Raw genomic sequence first — 21,978 nt, forward strand, 5'->3', positions numbered from 1 at the left:
GAGGTCCTAAGTGGATGTCATATGGTTGTAACAAATTATTTTTGGTATTGGAAGACAATGTCAATTTTAATTGAAGTGTAAAGTTAAGTTGACAATACTGTTCACATTGTAGTCATTCTAGTCAAGGATATAATCTTCATACTGTACGTAAAAGCAACAGGCAGACGACTACATGGTAGACACAACTCCTGCTATAGCTCTTCTTAGAAACTCCAATCCTTCCTCAGACCTCCTCTCTGCCAATAGAAAGGCATGCTCAAACAGAAACTGTCTATTGTCTAAATAGACAGCTTACATAAGAAGTACATAACGTCTGTTACCGTTTCCATGAACTAACCTGATGCACAGATGAAATATTCCGGAAAATACTTCAATGCTGTATTGACAACCTCTGCGCTATCTGAAGTAAAGCACTTGACCACTGCCGGAACAGTTCTATTGGCAGCTCTAAACCATAGACACCCATTATTCTAGAAATGATTGAAAGAGACAAAAACACAAACTGAGGATTGTGCAAGATGTAACGTAGGAGGAGAGTGTGAGCCAATTCTCGACATCTCTCATTTTCACTCTTCAATAGCCACTTTAGCTGAGCCTAAAGACACAGCAATACAAATACTGCACCAAACACTTGTTAGTGTGCACAGTAAATCCCAGAGTTCCAAGCCTTGCCTTTACCCATGCCTTAATCTACAGCAAGACGATTTGCAGTTGTTTGTTACCTCAAATGGTTCCAGGATTTCAACTTTATTAGTTGACACATTATTCATGTCTTGTAGAACATCCAGCACTCCTAACAGACACCACTATAAACAGCAATGAGACTAGCAGCTGCCAAGTATTACCTTCAGTGCGGTCTTCTTCCAAAGCCTTGATAAAGGGAGTGAGCTGACTCAGTGCCCAGACACATTCACTAGGCACAAGGTTGTATGCAACAGCAGCAGGTTGTTCAGTTGATGTTCCTGTCCCAGAAACTAATAGACTGTGAGATGAAAGAAACTCGAGCATGGCTCTTGCCTGACCAATGTCAGGGTATGTTTCAGCAAGTTGACTATAAACAATGCTTGTATAGGTCATAATGCAATAAGTAAATACATGTTAAATCTAAATGTGCAGTATTTGTTAATATGCCATATGTCTAGTAGTACACAAGACTTGGTGATGTGTGCATCCACAGAGATGTATGACATGCTTTATGTTAATAAACTGCTTGTCACTATCAACACGTTTATACCAGTATGTTTTATTAATTAAGACTCAAGACTGCACACTCTCACCTACACTGTTTCCTGTACGAAAAGCAGTGTAGATTGCAGTTGGACCTTGACAGATTTTAGGGCTCCTACTTTGCCATGGTTTCTTGTTTGGAATGGGTATAATGGTAACAATCTTACCATGCAGGAGAAAAGTTAACAAACTATTAATTAAAACAACAAATTTTCATTTCATCATCTAGAAATCCCCTGTAGGGCAGTGCCCTCACATAAAAAGCCATAATCCTCTTCAAGTGTGAGCATAGACCCGCACTGCCCCTTCTTGAAAGTGTAATGAGGGGCTAAAGAGGACACAGAATGAAAATCTAAAAAAGAAAATTGTACCTGATGATGTGCTTGTGCTCCAAGAGGAGGCAGGTGGCTGGAGTTGGATGTGATGAATGGAATTGGCACAGAAAAGCAAGAAAAGTTGTCACCAGAATTCTTCTGTCTTGTGAAGAACTGCACTGTTTGTCCATCAGCTCCATGTAAGTAAGCATTATTTTGTTGAAAGCATCATGGACTTCCTAAATCGACATCCGTTAAAACTAATGATCACCAAAGAAAGCCTGCAGTCAGTGCCTAATGTTTGGTCATATGAACTGTAAATTAAAATGACAAATTTTCACAGCAAGCAAACTGTTATGTCTCATTGTGGTCTGCCTGCCTTCTGTTTTGATCACCCATATGTCTATAATTTTCTTAGTAGATAACAGAATCACCTCCAAGCATTCAAATAGCATTGGTCTCACTAGATCAAGAATACCCAATATCCATGAGAAAAAGAGGTGATGGTTACGATGCTGAAACTCCTTAGGAGTCAAATGAAGACGACCTTTCAAGAGGCCACAGATAAACTGGAGATGCCTAAAATGACATCATAACCCATGGTACACATAATGTAAATATTATATGTATATAGTAACTAACCGTATAATAAGAGCAGGATGAGTTGCTGCAAGACTTCTGCATAATATATGTGTTTCTTCAAGACACCGTAGCTTCTCACCACTAACATCTGCATTTGACAAATGTGTGAGAAGCCGGTGAATAAGAGGTTCAAGCTAGAAAAACCACAACTAATCTGAGCGACGTTCTCAATAAGTGAATCAAAATCCAAATGATTATTTTAAATCCATGTTTTCTCTGTGTAGGATGCACCATTCAACTATTGTCTTATAATGGAAAGAGCTATTCCAGTACCGGACTAACGGGATGCATGTCTCTATACAGCAATTCTTCACGGTGATATTACCTTACTGGCTCCCTTGTATGACACTGCTTTCCTACCAATAACTGAAAATTTACGTAGCAATGGTGCTATATGTGGTAATGCCAAGTATAGCTGTACCAAAATAGCATCACTCCATGGTCTGCAGAAACACATATATGTCACAGATTTAGCACCTTCCAGAAAACTCACTCAACTTTCCACATTGTTCATTACAGTAACTCCACAATTCAAATATAATCATAAATTATTATGATGTTGATCACTCCGACACAAAATAGAATTAAATTACAGCATGTTGTTACAGGTTTTCTAGCTCACCAAACCATGCAGTAACCAACAACTTTATCTTTCCTGAGTAGAATCATCTGCATAATGTCCTCTTTAGTAATAGTTATAACATTGGAAACTTACTGGGACACAGAGTGAAGATGACCAATGAGATCCTTCATAACTTCATTGTTACTACAGCATGATAGAAGCAGGGACAGTCGTTTATGTATTGTGTCCGAGTCTTGTCCATGATCTTTTGCCTCTTCAACCACATAGTCGACAACAACACAAGCCTGTTTCTTACTGATGGGCAGCTTTATGTCCTCATCAGCATTCTGTCAGAACATCACAGCAGATGACAATAAGTAAAGAAAGTATTGCAGCAATACAAAATCAGTCAATCTCTTGTTGAAGAGAAGTTAGTAATGCAACAATACGTGTACATCAGATTCATTGTGCAAGGCATCACAAAGGACAGTAAAGGTCATGCTTGTGCAAATACTGACATGCAAGGTCCCCTATAGAAACATCTGTATGACTAGATCCATGCAAAACAAAGTAGACACATTACCTTGTTGAAGCTCTCCGTTCCTGTTGCAATGGGTGCTGTGCCCTGCCAGATGCGAGGTGAATGAAGAAATGATGCCAGAACATCAAGTACAGCAACAGGATTAAACCTTCCAGAACAAGACATGGTACCTCACGTTAACAAGTTCACTGGATTCTGAAACCTAACCTGCACACAGCTTGAGGTCTTAGCAAGTGATCAGCACATCGTTGAAATGTCTTCCATGAGCAGTTGTGAGTCAGAGAAGACAGCAAATATGGCTGCCATGTGTGCCCACAAGTTCCAGTGTTTGCTCTCAACAACTGTTTATTCCATCTAAATATAACATCCATCTGTTGCTCCAAGTCTACAGAACTCAACTCTGGATCAAGTCTTTCCAGCCAGTCAACCAAAATGCCACTCAAGTCTTCCCTCTGTGAATCATTTCTAAATGCTGGGTGGCTCTTATCTTCTGCCAGTGCATTAGCTGGTTCTTCTCCTTCCTTATCACCACTCTTCTTCATCAACGAAAGGCATGATTTGACTGCAGTCTGTGAATCGTTAGAGTTAACAATGGATACAAAGTCTTGTTCTCTTGTTGAGCTTAATCCCCATCCAGCAGCTTGTGGTTTCATAGCAATACTTAGCTCTTTACAACATCTAGACACAGTTCTTAAAAGTGGGCCATCTGAAAGTAAGTGAACTGATGACAAGTTTGTATGAGTTAAATAGATATTGTAGTCACCTTTTAGTGAAAATGATGATAATGTTAGTAAGAGTTTCTTCCATTCATCAGCACAGCTCCTGTTAACCTACACATTATGGTCTTTATCTTAGCTCTTAATGATGAACACTATGCAAGGACAAGCATGCAGAAAGTCAGGCAAGCAGAGAAACAGGCTGTACCACATTTCTGTGCACTAGGGCAACTAGTTTCAGAGCTGAAGTTTGATGTTGAGTCAACATTTCCACAAATGGAGTATGTTCTGCTACAAGACCCATCAGACTCATCACAAGTGATTCCATAGAAGCAGCTGCATCTTTCTGTGAGATTTCACTAGATCCATTCTTCTTTTGTAATACCTATAATTAATTAAACAACACTTTACAGCATGAAACAGAAGATTTCAGAAATCTCTACAACTCACATGCTGCATTTCTTTCTGTAAACAATTCACATTGTCAGGGAAAACCTGCATTAGAGACATCAGTTATACCTTATAGAAGTGTTAAACAAATAACAAACAGCACAGTCATGAGACAAATAATGGCATACTTTGAGGCTTCATTAACATTGGTTTCACTACAAAATCATATGCATTACAAGTGGGTAATTGTTAATGCACTGTGTACACTAACAGTTAGAGAACTTAGAGGACTAGCTGTTGTGGCTATCATAGCAGCACTAACCTTCAATATACAATCAGTCCACCAGTCAACATCATGCACTTTTACATCCACATCAGTCGTTGTTTCTGTGTCCATCTCACTCTCCTCTTGACGAAGATCGTCATTAAAGTCAACATCACTCTCATCTATAAAAATGTATGTACAAGAGATGTTTCTAGTTACATTTCAGTCTCATTGTTAGTAAACCTTCAGGCACACTCGATTCATCTCCAGCCAGCTGGGACTTGAATAAGTCCCCACCTGTTGCACCTCTCATCTGCTCAACATCCACAAGTCGTGACAAGTATCCTGCATTCAAGAAACAATCAGAGTATAAATTATGACAACAACAGTTTCACAACATGTCCCAATGCATAATTCAACCATGCATATTATCCTAACTCTAGGTTGTTGCTCCTACCATTTCCCTGCCCACAACATCGCAACTGGCCTGCTTTTGTACCTGTAGTTTTGTATGATAGGTGTATCATCTATAATAAAGCAAAGCACTAACCAGAATCTGATGGACTGTTGGGATCATTCAGAACAGCATGAAGGGCATGTGGTTGTTCCTTTGCAGTTTCATCTAGCTTGTGCAAAAGATGGCTACAAGCACAAGAAAGTACCATCAACTCTAACCTCTTGACCACCTGACAGCCTATCTATGTGCATACCTCATGCTTTCCACAGGAATGCCAAATGACTGAACAAATATTAGTAGCTCATCGAGTGTCGATGCTGCGACAGCTATAAAACCCTCATGAAGAAGTCTGGCACACCTCACGTACACATGACTTACCTGCATTAATCAGTCGAGAAACTGATGACCGAATCATACATAACTTCAACCCTTGATCATCAAGGATATCAGCTGGTTCCCTTGTCTGCATGATGAAGCATACTGGTTGAGGCCCACTCTCTGGGAACCAAGCTTCTATCAATTCCCAGTAGTACTGCTGGTTGTCTGTAAAAAGTCAGTTAATTAAGTACATAATAGACAGAAACAAAATGCAACTCAACGTTTATCAAATAATAAGACAAATGTCACAATAGACTCCTGCACATACGTGTACCAGTAAAAAGCTACTGAGATATTACTTACAAAATAAGCATCACAATTTACATAACTATAACATAAAGCCCTCGAAAGATTTTTGTTTCTGTCTCTCCATTCATCTATCTTTCCTTCAATTTGCCCATCTGTGTATACAATTTCTGTCAATCAATGACAGAAATGGAATGGCAAACAACGAACAGAGACAAACGAAAAATAAACAAAAAGACAAAGAAAGAGAAGAATCTCATAGATATGTGATCATCATTCATACCAGATGGAGGTCCTCGCGTAAGCAATACCACTATGGACCGTATGACTGACCAATGCAAAACTGCTGCCTTTCCATCAGACCACTGAACAATGATCAACTCCTGCAATACATCACTCACTCATACACAAAACAGAAATCTCTACCACAGTCACAAACCATCTGCTCAACATCTGGTGCTTCCGATTTCTCTACTGCGACACGCAGATGTGAAGCAAATATACTACTCAAAGCCTCAAGTGTTTTGTCCCTCAGATCTGTTGCCATTGAAGCTGGCAGCAATGTCTCTACTGGTGACAATAGCCTGTCGAAGAGGAATGAACGCGAAGTAATGACATGGGCTAGTTCCTTACAGAATACAACAATCACAAAATAGTTTGTTTGGAAGATATTAAAGTACGGCAAACCAGTGACATGATGATAAGGTCCCGGTCCATGTAATGTTGAGATAAAAATACAAAATATGCTGTTACTACAACAACGTCTGTCTCAACTTTACAAGCCTGTCAAAACATAAAAAAGTGAGAAGTTGGTTATGGACAAACAAAGTAGGAATAAACAAAACTAGAACACATCAGGCAAAACATCAGGCAGCACCAGATAATACAGACATGCCTGACAAGTGAACAAACAGAGATAAATAAGGTAATAGGAGTGAGAGCTAGAGCAAGCGGACAAACAAACAGACAAACAGTTTAACTCACACATGGTATAACCAGACAGAAGACATGCAAGCAATGAGACAGACAGACAGACAGACAGTGGTTTATTCTTCCATACAGCTGCAACAACTAACAAGCGTATGGGCGTAACTGTAGCCCCTACCAATTGCAATGCAGCACAAAGTTGTGGCGCAGAAAACATCTAGACTCAAGAGTCATAGAGCTAGACTAACAGTCGTGCACACGTCCTGACACTCCCATGCATAATTTAGCTCTGTACATACAACGCAACACAAAATGGTGTCCGCCAAAGACACGTGTCCAGAATCCGATCTTGATGTTGAAAGTTTCGTCAGGAAAACCACCCACTTCCAACTTGTCCAACTGGCATACTGTGGAATCAACAGCTCTCACTCCAAGACACCACAAAGAACGGACACCAGGCACGAAACTTCAATGCAAAACGTCAACGTTCAAGAAGGCAACAATGGCGATAACGTCCTAACAGACAGACAGACAGACAGACAGACAGACAGACAGACAGACAAACAGACAGACAGACAGACACAGATAATCAGACAGCAGCACTCACACCAACTTTCTGCAACCATGAACTCTCTGACAAAAAAAAACACAGAACACAGCACCACTGACAGAAATACTGGCCTTTCTCACTGCAGCACACACAGTGCTCCTAATGTCCTGGAAGTGCGGAAGCTTAGGAAGCTCTTCCAACAACCAACTGAATGAGTTTCCGGATAGTAATTCTTCATTGCTAGGTTGCTGAGGACCACATAAGATAAGCCTCAAACCCTACAAACAAGATAAAATCTCAGCAAATGAGCTCTAAATGTCAATTATGTGTAGTTCATAAAAAACAAGCTTGTATGTTGCACTTAGTGTTTCTAGCAGAAATAGAATTAGTCACACTTCACTTCCAAACTACAAAAATTGAATTACAGAGAGATAAAACCAGACGTGATATTTAACATTACACCTAAGTCAGACCTTTATCTCTCTGCAGTTCAATTACACTGATCCCAGTTTGGCAAGGTGTTGTGTACAATGTAATTCTGTATGATACATGCTTGACATTTTCACCTTCAGCCCTTGCACTCTGCTTTGCGGCTGGTCAGAATGTAGTCTTTCTAGAAAGTATTCAATGATACTGGCTGTTGTGTTTGCTTCAGCTTGACTTCCCATTAGCATTGTGTGAAGACGATCTAGCAGCTGATGCTGTTGAGCAATACCCTAACGTGAAAAAACAACACACTTATCTCAGTGTGTTAGCCTTCTGTTTTGTCTGTCTGTCTGTCCCTCTGTCTGTCTGTCAATAAATCCTACTTACTGTACAATGACAATATTCACGCATAATAAGCACCAAATTGTCAACCTGTTCCTTTTTTGCTCTTGCATCTCTTTTATGACCATGTTCTTTGTCCTTGTCATCCGATTCCAATAGAAGAAATTCACAAAGACATTGCACAGGAAGAAGGTCCAATGAACCTGAACTGGACTGAATGAGATCCACAAGCCAAGACATTGACTGGCTTGTTCCCTAAACAAAGTTACATAAACACAGCCTATCCAATAATGTCACTATTATCTACCTGCTTCTGAATGATGTCTAATAGAAAATCTGGATCTCTGCTCCTGCAGAGTCTGTGACCTAATGACATACGTTTGGCAGCAAATTTCAATTGATCGGTGACAGGAGAAGGTGGCTTCCTTGGCAAACCTCTACAAAACAGGAGAATTACAAAAAGCAAGAATGCAAATGAGTTATTCAATATGTGTGTCTGTCTCTGTCTGTCTGTCTCTGTCTGTCTGTCTGTCTGTCAATACATACATTTTCATCCATCGGCACTATTTCAGTATAATTGTCCAAACACCAGTCCAAAAGCCCACAATGGGCCACACAACAAACCCCAACTACTTATAATTAACAAATGCTTCATCAACGTTCAGAGAGATTTTAAACTGTCCTGTTCTTCGTAATTTTCTACTAATCACATTAGCATTGCATCGTTGCAATGCTATAAACAAACAGCGACGCCAGTACGTCTTGAACTCTCTGCTCTTCTTCCTTCCACCTTCATCTTTTTGAGAGAATGGACAGTCGATTAAGGAACTGAAGAGCATCATGTCCCCATCTTGCAAAATGTTCAAAAACTAGGGCAATACAGTTAGAGGATCTGCCCCACATGTCCAACTCACCAGCATATTTCTGTAATTTCACAGCTTCTCGTTTGGCTGCAGCTGCGCCATCTTCCAAAGCTGCCTGGGAAATAATGTTTGACCCATGGGTGAGCCACTGAAATGTCGAGATCAACGTCACACCCAGATTGTGCATCAAATGCAATGATATCTGGTCTGTCATCAGTATTAATATATCTATTCCTTGGTTCTCGCTGATGTGTCATATTTAGTTGCTGTAAACAGTTGCTCCATACGCTCGATAGTGTTTCATGAGTCCATATAGGCCCACTTCCAGTTTGTCTGTCTGTCTGTCTGTCTGTCAATGTCTCCATTCAGACAAATAAACTACATAGAACTAAACACACCTTGGATCCATCCTCGTCAGCTGGTTGAGTAGGTGACTGGATTTCTCTGTAATCTTCTCCTTAGTCGTAGCTGCAGCAAGATAGCTCTCAAACAGCAGTATTTCCTCTTTCTCCTGATGAATCATCTACCCAAGCAGATAGTTGTCTGGTAACAACAACACTACATTTAATACAAACACTCTACAACATACCTGCAACTCGTGCTGTTTCTCCTCATCTGTCTGCCCAGAGGGTGGAAATGAGTAATTGCTAACAACATCACAAAACACTATAGATGTACTCTCTAAAACTGACAATTATTTCTGTACTTTGTGATAACCATTTCCATCATGCAGCGCAACGTTGGGTAGTTTACCCATGCAACACGGCCAATTGTTGTAGGGCTACAAGCTGAGAGTGTGAGAAGAACCAACCAAGACTTCCAATAGACTTTGCTGATAGCCAACTTCGGAGGGTAATAGCTGAATGAAACAGTACGATGCCAGTAAGTTCTATGCACCATGTGAATACATAACAAATAACAGATAAACAAATGAGCAGATCAGAAACAGACATACAGATGTAATCATTAGCACATTACAATTAAGACTGTATGAGTACAAAATTTTGACAAGCAGACAGAGAGACAGACAGACAAATGGACGAACAAACGGACAAACAGACAAGCAGACACGTTAAATCAAACACAATGTAGCTAACTTACAATTGTATTAGAGGACCTAACAGCAACATCAATGAACACTTCCAACTTACTCTCGCGGCAGTTGGATGCCTTCCGGGTAATTGTATGCTGACAACTGGAACACAGTGTCAATCAGCTCCTCACGCTCAATACAAGGAATAGTAGGTAAGTCTACACACAACAATAAACTGTTGAAACATGGAAATGACTTCCACAACAACGTCACAAATGAAAACACCCAATAGGCATACAATCAAACCTACAAGCAGCACAAAAGCCAGAGCATGGTGTACCTGTTGAGTACGCCCGAGCTGCTCTATGCACCATCTTGTCAACAATATCTTGAGCATCTTGTGGCACTAAAGGATGATCAGTTAAACCAAGCAGCATGACACGCATCAGTGTGTCTTCTAGTATTGCAACTTCATTGAGCAGACGATATAATACACTACACAAATGGAAAAGCAACATGCAAAGCCATCTTCGGTGCATACTTCTATGGTAAACCTACTTTCGCTCATTCTCACCCGGCCAACCATCCTTTAAGTAATATGTTTCCATTGGTTCAAGGAACAGTATCTTTCGAACACTGCACAAGCACATGATGTTATACAGATAATAAATAATATATCACTATGTACGTCAACAAATAATTAATAAATTAAGCATGCACTCCAGTTTGAAAATTTTAGATCATGTAACTGGTTGCTGATAAACAACTGTCTGCTCATTCGTCCGTCTATCCACTACACTTACTAAACCTACACACCTGTGTGCTTGTCTGTCTGTTCATAAAGCAAATATGTTAGTACATTTCTATCCCTAAGGCAAAAGTCATCATACTTGACATGAATGATGATGTTAATTACACTAAATGATGCAACATAAGTCACTTATTTCAGTTGTTGCCTCTGTCTACCTGCTCATTTGCATACCAGCCTGTCTGTCAAGACCTGCAGAACAATACCTTACCATTGCGTATAGTCTTCTTTAGTCAACTGAGCCAGACTAGGGACAACAGTGTGTAACCACCAAATCCCATCACGTTGCATAGAAGCCGCCTGCTGATGAAATGTTTTGAGGACATCCAAGTCTACAAAAGGTTTTCGTTCAAATTATAACATTCCTAGTGTTTCTTTAAAACCTTTCTTTTCTCCTTTAGCAAATGCTGCCGCCACTTCCTTTACAGATGGCGTAACACTCAGTAATAGAGCCACAGCTATTAGGTCAGTCACAGATAAGACATACCTTGTCTACAACAAGAATGTTGTGATTGCTTCAAGTAACTAAAGTTTTTACAAAAGTGCTGTCATACATACATACATACATACATACATACATACATACATACATACATACATACCATAGTCTGTAGAACAATGATTCAACAGCATAATAAAATGCAAACAGGCAAGCAAGCAAAAACATGAACAAAGTGACAGACAGATAAACAGTGGATAAATAGGCTGTGTCTCCACTTGTTGCTCTTTAAACATGTTTACCCTTAAACATGTTTAAACTCTAAACATGTTTAGTAGACAGTGTCTCCACTTCTCCATTTATTCCGGGCTATTAAAAGAATTATTCGACACTTTGTTGTACCCCGCGAATTTGTTTCTTGTGCACCAGACAGTCGGAGATCATCTTCTTGTCGTCTGAAGAACAATCACAGACACACGTCTCTGTCTTCACCAAAATGGCTCTCTCCTGACACTCTGCATCAGTCTACACACTCTCTGACATTGCCTAGTACTGTCTTCTTCCAATAGTCTCCAAAGAAAGAGAAAGAACAGCGTGAAAGAACTAACATCCACCGCTTCGGAACGAGCATTTATATCACGTGACTGTTAAACCTAAACCACTTTCGTTAAACTACCTGTGAAACATGCTTAGCAAAAGCTGTTTAGGTTTAGAGTCAAACAAGTTTAACGGTAGTGGAGACACCATTATTCTTAAACAAGTTTAGACTTAAACAGGTTGTAAACATGTTTAAGCCCTAGTGGAGACGTGCCCTAGATAGACCAACTATACAGCACAAATACAGCTTTAATGACTTAAGGTTGGGTACACTGTAACATCAAACAAAATTTAATTCCTACCTTAACTCCGTGCTCATCACGAGTTATTGGCGAATCCTGATTTAGCAATGACAAGCAAAATGCACCAAAATCCATGTCGTGCCTCAAAACTCTCACTATCTCTCTAAATAAGCCACGCAGAGCTCGTAAAAAGTCCTCCTTCCTTGCAAGTAGCTCCTGAAACACGCCAGCCAAAGCCTGCACAAAGACAACCAACAAAAATTGCAAACTCAACTGTAAAATAGTTAGCCAATTAACAAGATGAATGGATGGATAAACAGCAGGTTTAACAAAAGCGCACCCAAAACCAAACATATTTCTACATGTAAATTCAGTCAGGGTACCTTTGATGCTGCATCTGGTTTTGTTTGAAAAAGCATTGAGATAAGAGCCATGTTGTTAGGGTTCCGTGATGTCTGTGATAGCTCATTGTAGACAATGAATTTCAAGGCAAACGCTGGATTCTTGCTGTGTTGCAGAATCATTTCTCTATAAAATGTTCACAATTACAAGCTGTTACAATCACTTAATTAAAGTACAATGAATAAAGTCTCAAATGTACTAGCAACTGTTTTCACCCTGCTGTTACAGCTACAAACCCTCTGTCACCCTGCTGTTACAGCTACAAACCCTCTGAAACATACTCGACTTGTTGCGAAGTATTACAGATTTGGATGCCATATTGCACTACTTAAACACTACAAAGTGTACATTCAAACACTGCTACAATTGTTTCGTCATCATCAAATAACAGCATTTAAGACAAATGGGACTTGAAAGTCACCTCTGGTAAGCTCCAGGTAATTTAGTGCGTCAAGAAAGAACATTGCTTTCATGTTGCCTGTTGCCGATGAGTCATAAACGTTGGCAGCTTGTGCTTGACTGTTCATCTATTGTCTGTGGTTGCCATGTCTGACCATACGCAAATACTCCATAATAGGACCATTTTGACAGGATCGAAAGCATGTAACACATTTCAAACAGACATACACACGTGGACAACCATACACACGTGGACAACCGTACACAAACCAGAAGTGCCTGAGCCCCTTTTGAGTACATTACTCACTCAGTCATGTGACTCTTACAAAGTCCCATTTTCTATGACTCGTTACTTTGGCACAAGCTCTGATTACAGTCCAGCCTTATTATAGTGCAGCATGTCTCTATTAATAAATGGGAACCAGACTAGCCACTTAGACATCTGTGCATATGTAACATTGTTATAACAGTGTTGTGTGTTGACCTTTCATATTAAAGTAGCAATACAATTAATGTGTTAAACTCACTTGATGCAAGATATGTAATGACTAGCCAGTGGCTTTGACTTGATTCGAATGTGCACTAACTGACTTATTGTATCAAGATCTTCTCCCGCTCCTGAATTACAGTTGACACAAATACACAGCATCAAATCTTGTGCAGGACGTGTCAACTAACACACAAACACACACACAAACACACATAACTTCTCAACATTTCGGCACTATAATAGCATCTACAAACCTTTGGATTTTGCAACCACATTTCCAGACGTTGAGACAATGTAAGACGTACAGACGGATATCCAGCGATATCACAAAAAAATCTGAGAGCTTTCCTAGAAATGCTCGGCTCTCCTGCTTGTCGTGAGCTTAGCTGTTCATTGAGTGTCTTTGTAACAAACTGTTGGACTACATGTTTGATAGAAGGTGAATGAAACCTAGAAGTAAGCAGCAATGGGTGAGGTGGGGCAAGTGTAGTGCCGGCAACATTCAACTGACCGGTTCATTACTTTGATGACTGGGGAAGTGTTACAGGAAGTACCAGTGCCTAATTCAGTAGTTTGGTCAGAAATACTTAGATCTAAAGCCAAATAGTACAAACAGTAAAACAAAAATTTTACACAAGCATCATACATGTGCATGCCGATGCTCACATAAGCGTCAGGCAGAAACTAAGAAACAAAGGATTGAAAACAAACAGACAAACAAGCAAACAACACACAAATAGATCAGCAAGCACATAAACAAACAGACGAACATAGACAGATAATATCACACAAACTACTAGTCGTACTGGCTTTCTGAACATAACAAGTCATTACCCTTTGTTCCTTCTATTGCAGCTGACACTGCCATAGTTATTGGAGTAGAAGGCATCGATTCAGTCAACTGACGAAAATTTGCAGGCATTCTTGTCTCAAATGCAGTCAGAATGTTGTCAACAAATTCACGGCAATGTTCACTGTCCACCCATATTCTGTCACCCAGCGAATCCTCAACATAAGCCTGTTGGCATAAACACAAATTACCAATCACAAAAGATCAGAAGACACTGAATGGTGCACAGAAATACTAATCACTGCAGTACAACCAAAGTATAGTCTACTTCACTCCTTTTATTAATAGAAATGCCTATGTATATTGTACCTTAGGAATCGATTCTGGCCAGTTACGGTCATGTTGCAATACAAATGCTAAGACATTGGCTGATAGAATAGGTACTTGTGATGACAATCTTGCTCTGAATGCTGCAGGACCTCCACTAGAGGGTTCCTTCCTCAGTAGACCAGTAAATTCCTTTAGACATCAACATAGTAAACACACAGATGGTACAACCCCATAGAACATGTGTTTTATGTTAGCAGTTTAGTTCATGATTTAGCCTGTAGTAATTTATTCTAATTTTAAAAATATTATATTGACAGACAGACAAGCAGGCAGAACAACAGACAAACTAACAGAACGGCATATACACGTACAGTCAACAAAAGCTAGCATTACATCCAAAATTCTTGTCCTCATGAACAATCCTGGCCTTGCTTTTGCCAACGACATCAATGCCAAATAGACAGCAGAATCACATCGACCTCGACTTGCTCTTAACTGTTTCACAGCCCCACAAATCATACCCTCAGCACGTGTTACATCACCAGTACTGTCTTCTTCCAACACACTGTCCAGCAAGTCACTCGGAGCAACTAGAAGCACAAACGTACCATTCAAAACCCACATGCAGATCATCAATGTACATAAAACACAGTATAATAGCTACCATTGCTGTAAGCTCAACGTGACGTGACGTGTGTGTGTGTGTGTGTGTGTGTGTGTGTGTGTGCGTGTGTGTGCGTGTGTGCGTGTGTGTGCGTGCGTGTGTGCGCGCGCGCGACCTACCATCAACAACTAGAGTCGATGTTGTTGCTGCTGCTTGACTAGAAGCTCCCATTCTGTGAGGGTTAGAAAAAAGGCCCGGCTCTTCGTATCTTCCTTTCTTGCCGAATGGCTCAGACCGACTCTCATCTCCTTCTCTTACAGCTCGCTTGCGATGAACAACCGCAGCCAAGCTGTCTGACTCACTGAGAACGCCACGACTTCCAGTAGGCTTGGAACCTGTGTATAGACACATAAATAACATGTACAGCAAATATAGCAACCGCTCAAGTATACCAAGCATGATGAACTCTCCTCCTGGAAGATGTCCTGCAGAAATAAAATATCGAGAAAAACGTTGAATGATGGGATACGGTTTTCAAAGAGTTATACACCTTTTCCCTTCATCTGACGCTTGATACCCCGTTTATCCATTTTGGAAGAAAGAAACTTATTATCGCGCCTCTTTCGACGTTGAGCAAAAAAGAAACGTCTGGCAATCCCTCGACAGTCCCGGATAATCAGCTTCTCGATAGGTGGAGCTACAGGACCTGTGCTGTGGAAGATTGGTGTGTGATGTAGCAATGACAGGACGAGGAATTTCTTACTTTTGATGGAAAACTGATGGAAGAAACTCATAAAAACAAGTTGTCTCTGATAGCAAAACTGCACATGCACAAGCACAGGGAAGTAAAAGCTACAGAAGTGGGAATGAGCTATTGGGATTCCACAGTTTTGCAAGGACAACGTGAACAATTGACTTTCAAACGCAATGGTTTAGCGAGGGAAGACGCCTGCAGGAGGAGTCAGCGAACAAAAAAGAAACTTATGGCCATGGAGGCTCCTCATCGCCTTCCTCGACTAAGGTCGACTACATTTCCTCTAGATCCTGCTAGAACTTTACTACATCATTCTGTTCGTGGAAGTAAAAGAAGTAGAACTACAGCAAACATTATTCCATCAGATTCTATGCCCATAAAAGACAAAATAAATTTGAAAACTGCTGATGTGTTAAGGCACATAGATGCAAAGGATACTAGACATGTACATCAAACAGCAATATCTATTGCTTTTGAAGAAAACGACTTGAGACGGCGAATAGAAGAAGAAAAGAGAAAACAGAGACAGTTGCAGAGGTACTGTGATAATCAATGAAATGAATGATGTAAGAAAATAAACTTTACTGTTATACTGTCTGTACTGCACAACTACAGTATTTGTGCTGATCCATCTGCTAGGTTTACAAGAAATTATCGAAGTATGTTTCAAGTAACATTTCTAAAATTTATTTCAAGCCCAGGATTAGTAAACAACAACAAATTTAATAAGAAATTGTTGCATGAACTACCAAAAAGATTGTACAGTTCCTTTGCATTTGAAAATGTTAGGTCATTGTTTGGATATCTAAACAGGAATCACATGTGTATAGGAGTTTTGAAATAGCAAGGAAGGAACATCAGCAGGAAAGATTGCATGAATTGCGACAGTTGGAAAGGGAACGAGAGAGGCTTAGAGCAGAAGTGCAGTGTCGAGTGAAGAGTGAACACCATCTCAGCCGGATGTTATTCCAGCAAGGACTCCATATAGCCAGTCCTAGCATAGCAAGGTTGCAAAATGCTCGATTGGTAGCAGAACATCAAGGAGAAATTGTAGAAACTACCAAAGACAACAAACAAATAAAACTGGAATCAAATACTGAAAGCAATCAGATGAGACTCCAGTGGGAACTGATGAAAAGACCCACACGAAAGTGAGACAAGTATAATTGATACTAAATTATTATGTTTTACTGAAGGGGCTTTGGTATATATTGTATGTATATCTTTTCTACAAATACACTAATAGTCAAAATTAGTTCACGGTCTATCAGAGTTTGAACGTCTCATGCCAGATATTGTACACGCAGAGAGACGCCGTCTAAGGCGATCAACAGCTGCATCTGTAATTTCATCACAACATCCAACTGTCAATCGCCTTAGTTTGCTACAGCGAGCAACATGATCAAGACTTTCATCAGTTAGAAGAACACACCAGTGAAGCTTGAGGCTGACCAACTCACAGCAATGCTGAGATATACCTAGAACAGCACTATCCGTCAACAAACCACATATACTCACATCCAATTCTTGAAGAGATGGACATAAACGAGAAATGAGCCACAAACACCTGTCGCTAAGACTTTGACATATGCTGAGATCCAGCATAGCTAAACTGGACGGTAGTTTTTTGTAATTATCGGTATTAAAGATATCATAGTCCACCCTAGGGTTCATTCCTTTACCAATTGACGGGCATTCCTGTAAAAGGAGCGTTAGCAGTTTAGTGCAGTGCTCCAATATTTTCAACACTCCCCTGTGTGTGATCTTATTGCACTGACGAAATCGAAGATGCTTCACATGTGGCAAACACTGTGACACACAAATGAGAGCATCATCACTAATAGACCGATTTGCTGAGATTTCCAAATGGTCTAAATGCCGGCATCCATTTGCAATGCTTTGCACACCACTATCAGTCACGCCATCTGACCCAAAAAGTCCAATATACTGTAGATCTCTACATCCATGAGCAAGTGCTTCAAGTCCCGCATCAGATATATCAAAGCAGAGGAACAAATGCAGATCCTTCATCTTATTACATGAATTAGCAATGGCCACAATGCTAACATCGCTAACATGCTCAGTAAAATCCAAATGCAGACTCTCCAAATTTGGATTTTGACTAACAACTTCTACAAGTGACTGATCAGTTAGTCTTTCAATAGAATTCACATTGAAATATTGTAACTTTGAGCAAGAGGCACCAAACGCACTAACACCGCTGCCAGTCAACCGAGTGCAAGAATTGAGACTGAGATACTCAAGATGGTGACAATTCTCAGCAAAATAGATTACACCTCCGTCTGTCAGTTTCTGATCACAGTATGACAAATCAAGATGTCTCAACTGTCTGCAGCATGTTGCAATAACTACAGCATCTTCATCCCTCAGATACGTGCAACCGGCCAGCACCAGAGTCGTCAGATATTGGACAGTCCACACAACGCCTTGCCTTTCGTCTGCCAACCTGTTCTTGCACCAAGACAATGAGAGCTCGTCGATATTACAAAACCGTTGCATGATCACGTCTACACCGTGAAGAGAGACACTGCAGCGTGTCAAATCGAGAGAACGAACGCGTGCTGCGTCTAGTCTCGTCGCTAGATGCTGTAGTGCTAAATTGATATCACAATGTGGAAACGTCGCAAAGAAATCAATGTGCATCCAAAACTGAGCGTCGTAACAAATTCTCATCCATCGACGACATACGCGAGCTATTCGCAACAGATTACACTGGTCTAAGTAAACAAATACATGAAGCAGAAGCTCGTCGGACAGATGGTTGAAGTCCATCGACTAGCACTAAAACATCATCGAATGATTTTCATAACTCCGGGACACTCAACAAAATACCCGGATTGCTCAGCAAACCTACTCCATCATTCACTAGTAGATCTCTATATATTTTCCAAGGTGTGCTCATCACACAAACTCAACTATGTAACAGCAAGATTTTTTGTAAACAAATACAGTAAGTCAAATAGCATACAACAACCTGGAGCAGTAAAAACAAGCAACGAGATCACTAGTCTCTAAAATGCTATTGCCCATTGTAACTTGCAGCAAACTGTTTTGCTTGCACTCGAACTCTTTTATCATATTCCACTCTGTTTTGTCTATAGTAATAGAAATTGAAAAGTGATATAAAGGCCGTAGTGTGAGCAAGTGTGTGTGTGTGTGTGTGTGTGTGTGTGTGTGTGTGTGTGTGTGTGTGTGTGTGTGTGTGTGTGTGTGCATGCTACAGTCAACAGACTTCATGCTAGACTAGGTAGTGACTTTAGATATCTAATCATCATATGCTCTTCTACTCATGCGCCATACGTGTAAATTGTGTATGCTTCTGCTTGGGCTGGATCTTTTATATTTGGATCATTCAGTAAATCTTGAATACCCAACAAGATCTAAACAAGAGAAAGTTCAGCTTGTGGAGTGAGCAAGAACAAATGCTGTGAACTTGTTTGATTGTAACTGCTGGTCTCCAGTCTTTCTCTTCATCCAATAGAGATAGACAGACTGTCCCCGATGGGTAAACATTAGGATGGAAGAGTGGAGGCTCAAATTTGCCTGTAAAAGCCATAGTCCAACAGAAATAATATGACAAATAACAAGCAGCAAACACACAGAGGAAGAAGATGCAGACAACTAATACACTGTTTAGGCTACATGTAATTAAATACAATATACTAATTTCACATAAACAAGTGGTGATTCTCAACCACTGGTACTGGAAAGTGTTGTAACATACCTCTCTCCATTCATTAAACCATTTTAGTACTACAATATGGCAAGGAAAAAATGGTAAGAAAATGGAAAGAAGTGTTAGTCTTGTGCTCTGGCTTGGTTGGTTAATTAAATTGGTTTGAGAAAAACGTTGAAATCCATCTGGTAGCAACAGTTGCTGTAAATTATCTACTAGTATGACAAACAACTGACACAAAGGCACTGTACTTAGTTACACAACAAGACCAACAAACAAATGAGACAAACCTACAGATGGACAGACAGTCAAAGCAGACAGACTTATAAGCAGATAGATCTTTTGTGGTCACTTCAACAATGGTAGCTGTTAAAGTTGTTAGCATGTTCTGTATTAAGATTTTTTATATTGAAATTTATGCTCGGTTCAGGTCGCTACAGGGACTTGGAGCAGGCGCATGGCTTGACTCAATACCTTCTTCTGCAAACCTTGCATTAAAACCCAGCGATTTTCGCTTAGCAATACACATGAGGTTGGGTCTTGAAATGCCCCCTCGGTTCTGTTGTCCCTATATGCGAATGCGGCAAAGATATTGATAAAGATGGCTATGACCTTCTCATATGTAAGACCGGCGGTGGGCCAATATGGACTCATGAGACATTGACTAGTGTTTGGAGCGACTGTCTACAGCATTTGAAGATGTCCCATCAGCGAGAACCGAGGAATCTTTATGTTAATAGTGACGACCGCCCCGTCATCGTTGTCTTTGACGCTCAACAGGGTTGTGACATTGAGCTAGACATCTCGGTGGCCCACCCATGGGCACTACATGTGATCTCTCGAGCAGCTCAGGAAGACGGCCCGGCCACAGCTACCCGTGAGATCAAGAAATCAGAGAAATATGCTAGAGAAAGGGATGTCTGGGGCCTCCCCTCTAACCAAATCCCATTAGTGTTCGAACACTTCGGACGTTGGGGCTCAGAGGCAGCTCAATTCCTGCACCGCCTGTCACTTCAGTCTATAGACAAAGAGGGAAGAAAGAACAGTCATGATTTTAAGACATTCTGGCATAGATGCATGTCGGTAGCTTTGCAAAGATGTAATGCTAGCATCATTAGCAGAAAGTTAGCAAGGCTTGGACATTCTAAGATCTTTACAGTTGACAGTTCATTCACACGTAGTTAAATTATGGCGTCGACCGTTTGGGCCAGACTAGAATGTAATAGTGTTGTTCTTTGAAAATATATGTATTGACAGACAGACAGACAGATAGATAAACAGGAACAACACAGGCAAACACAGACAAAAAATAAGAAAAAGACTATAAATGCTGTCAGAAGTTCACAAAACAGTCATCCAACATATTAGGCCATTCAGATGCTCCTCCTAAATGTGACTAACTAAACTCAGCATTCAATGATGCAACACAAAGGCAGAGAACAACCTTTGTAATAAAGAAAAGGCAGCAACACTAAGCAGAGAAATAAAAAAGCTTACAAGAAAATTTTAAAGGAGTTTGTCTCAGCATGTTTAAAAAATTAAAATTAAAAGTGAATATCGTAGTTGCTTTTTACTAAACATTGTATTTGTAAGCTTGAATGTAATGTCATGCTTTTGTAACTGTTAGACAGCAGCTTTGTTATATAGATTGATTTTAATTTCACGTTTGATAACACACCTACAGACAGGCCTGGGCTTGAGCATACTTTAGCAATTTGAAGTTAACTTAGCAAGTTTAGAAAATCATTTCCTTTAGAGTTAGATTGAATCTTAGAGTGAGGGTATTCTATCTTAGCCTAAAGTCAGTCAGACTAAGAAACAGACAGACAAGATACTGCGAATTTCAGAAATAGTTAATTCTAGACGTACATTTAGGAGGTGACGTTGGATAATCATCTCTAAATATCATCCTCAATTTGTACAAACCACCTTCCCAAGGAGTCTGCAAGAAAACCACTCTCTATCACACAATAAGACTGAGCAACCACGCCGTGTCCATAACTCACTCCTTTCTTGCCAGGAATCGCTGCAAAATGAAACGAAAATTATTCTACATTTCCTACACTTCATTGAGAATCAAACGAGACTCACCACACTCCCAGTTCATCAGGTTAAGCGTTCCATCCTGATTTTTCGTAGGTTTAGCGACGAAACCCTACAAAAATGACGAAATCAGCGTTTGAAGGATGATTATAGTAGACTTCAAGTCAGGACGTAAGAGCGAGTACAAAAGGTCACATACGAAGGGATGATCTTTTCTCCAAGCTTTTCGCTCTTCGCTAAGCCGCCCTACAGCAATACCGGACATCGAGCTTTTGAGCCAGTTCAATTAACGCGCGTTAGTCAAGGCTCGCTTGAATGCACGCGCTATGCAATGCCTGGACCTTGGTTAGTAAGCAACTTCCTAACAGCACGCTAGAATATTGACATCGGGCTGTTGAGTTGTTGAATAGAGATACCATTGTCAACATTTGTGTCCGTTTATTAAAGTTTAATTAATTAGGTAAAGAAAATTATTAAGTTTCTAGCACATTGTACAGAGGTTTA

General features: G+C 40.2%; 4 protein-coding genes across 4 annotated transcripts; 1 reads left to right on the top strand and 3 right to left on the bottom strand.

Moving 5' to 3' along the window:
- Window positions 1-138: 138 nt before the first annotated feature.
- LOC134184642 (integrator complex subunit 1-like) lies at window positions 139-15,646 on the bottom strand. The gene is made up of 46 exons (XM_062652383.1): window positions 15,531-15,646; window positions 15,433-15,465; window positions 15,160-15,375; window positions 14,770-14,966; window positions 14,416-14,565; window positions 14,091-14,274; window positions 13,768-13,849; window positions 13,511-13,706; window positions 13,294-13,439; window positions 12,349-12,493; window positions 12,026-12,202; window positions 11,071-11,179; window positions 10,899-11,019; window positions 10,438-10,515; window positions 10,220-10,374; window positions 9,998-10,097; window positions 9,553-9,705; window positions 9,436-9,493; window positions 9,245-9,369; window positions 8,291-8,420; window positions 8,074-8,238; window positions 7,782-7,931; window positions 7,347-7,493; window positions 6,426-6,521; window positions 6,178-6,366; window positions 6,022-6,121; window positions 5,493-5,657; window positions 5,368-5,440; window positions 5,208-5,299; window positions 4,901-5,002; window positions 4,715-4,839; window positions 4,453-4,497; window positions 4,211-4,387; window positions 4,050-4,116; window positions 3,494-3,992; window positions 3,329-3,434; window positions 2,899-3,092; window positions 2,509-2,626; window positions 2,184-2,317; window positions 1,976-2,120; window positions 1,599-1,780; window positions 846-1,051; window positions 723-793; window positions 504-595; window positions 338-447; window positions 139-278 (listed from the first exon to the last, which is right to left on the bottom strand). The coding sequence occupies exons 1-46, from the start codon at window positions 15,568-15,570 to the stop codon at window positions 169-171; spliced, it is 6,255 nt and encodes a 2,084-aa protein (XP_062508367.1). The 5' UTR covers window positions 15,571-15,646; the 3' UTR covers window positions 139-168.
- A 10-nt stretch (window positions 15,647-15,656) lies between these two features.
- On the top strand, window positions 15,657-16,889 carry LOC134184652 (uncharacterized). The gene is made up of 2 exons (XM_062652397.1): window positions 15,657-16,271; window positions 16,565-16,889. The coding sequence occupies exons 1-2, from the start codon at window positions 15,760-15,762 to the stop codon at window positions 16,887-16,889; spliced, it is 837 nt and encodes a 278-aa protein (XP_062508381.1). The 5' UTR covers window positions 15,657-15,759.
- An 84-nt stretch (window positions 16,890-16,973) lies between these two features.
- On the bottom strand, window positions 16,974-18,601 carry LOC134184651 (F-box/LRR-repeat protein 2-like). Its single transcript, XM_062652396.1, has one exon. It carries the CDS (start codon window positions 18,525-18,527, stop codon window positions 16,992-16,994), a length of 1,536 nt encoding a protein of 511 aa, XP_062508380.1. The 5' UTR covers window positions 18,528-18,601; the 3' UTR covers window positions 16,974-16,991.
- Window positions 18,602-18,666: 65 nt separating this feature from the next.
- Window positions 18,667-21,786, bottom strand: LOC134184653 (SUMO-conjugating enzyme UBC9). Its single transcript, XM_062652398.1, has 7 exons — window positions 21,674-21,786; window positions 21,523-21,586; window positions 21,438-21,457; window positions 21,301-21,373; window positions 19,189-19,298; window positions 19,056-19,135; window positions 18,667-18,850 (listed from the first exon to the last, which is right to left on the bottom strand). The coding sequence occupies exons 1-7, from the start codon at window positions 21,737-21,739 to the stop codon at window positions 18,775-18,777; spliced, it is 489 nt and encodes a 162-aa protein (XP_062508382.1). The 5' UTR covers window positions 21,740-21,786; the 3' UTR covers window positions 18,667-18,774.
- Window positions 21,787-21,978: the final 192 nt, after the last annotated feature.

The sequence above is a fragment of the Corticium candelabrum genome, chromosome 9 (assembly GCF_963422355.1).
Source record: "Corticium candelabrum chromosome 9, ooCorCand1.1, whole genome shotgun sequence".
NCBI lineage: Eukaryota > Metazoa > Porifera > Homoscleromorpha > Homosclerophorida > Plakinidae > Corticium > Corticium candelabrum.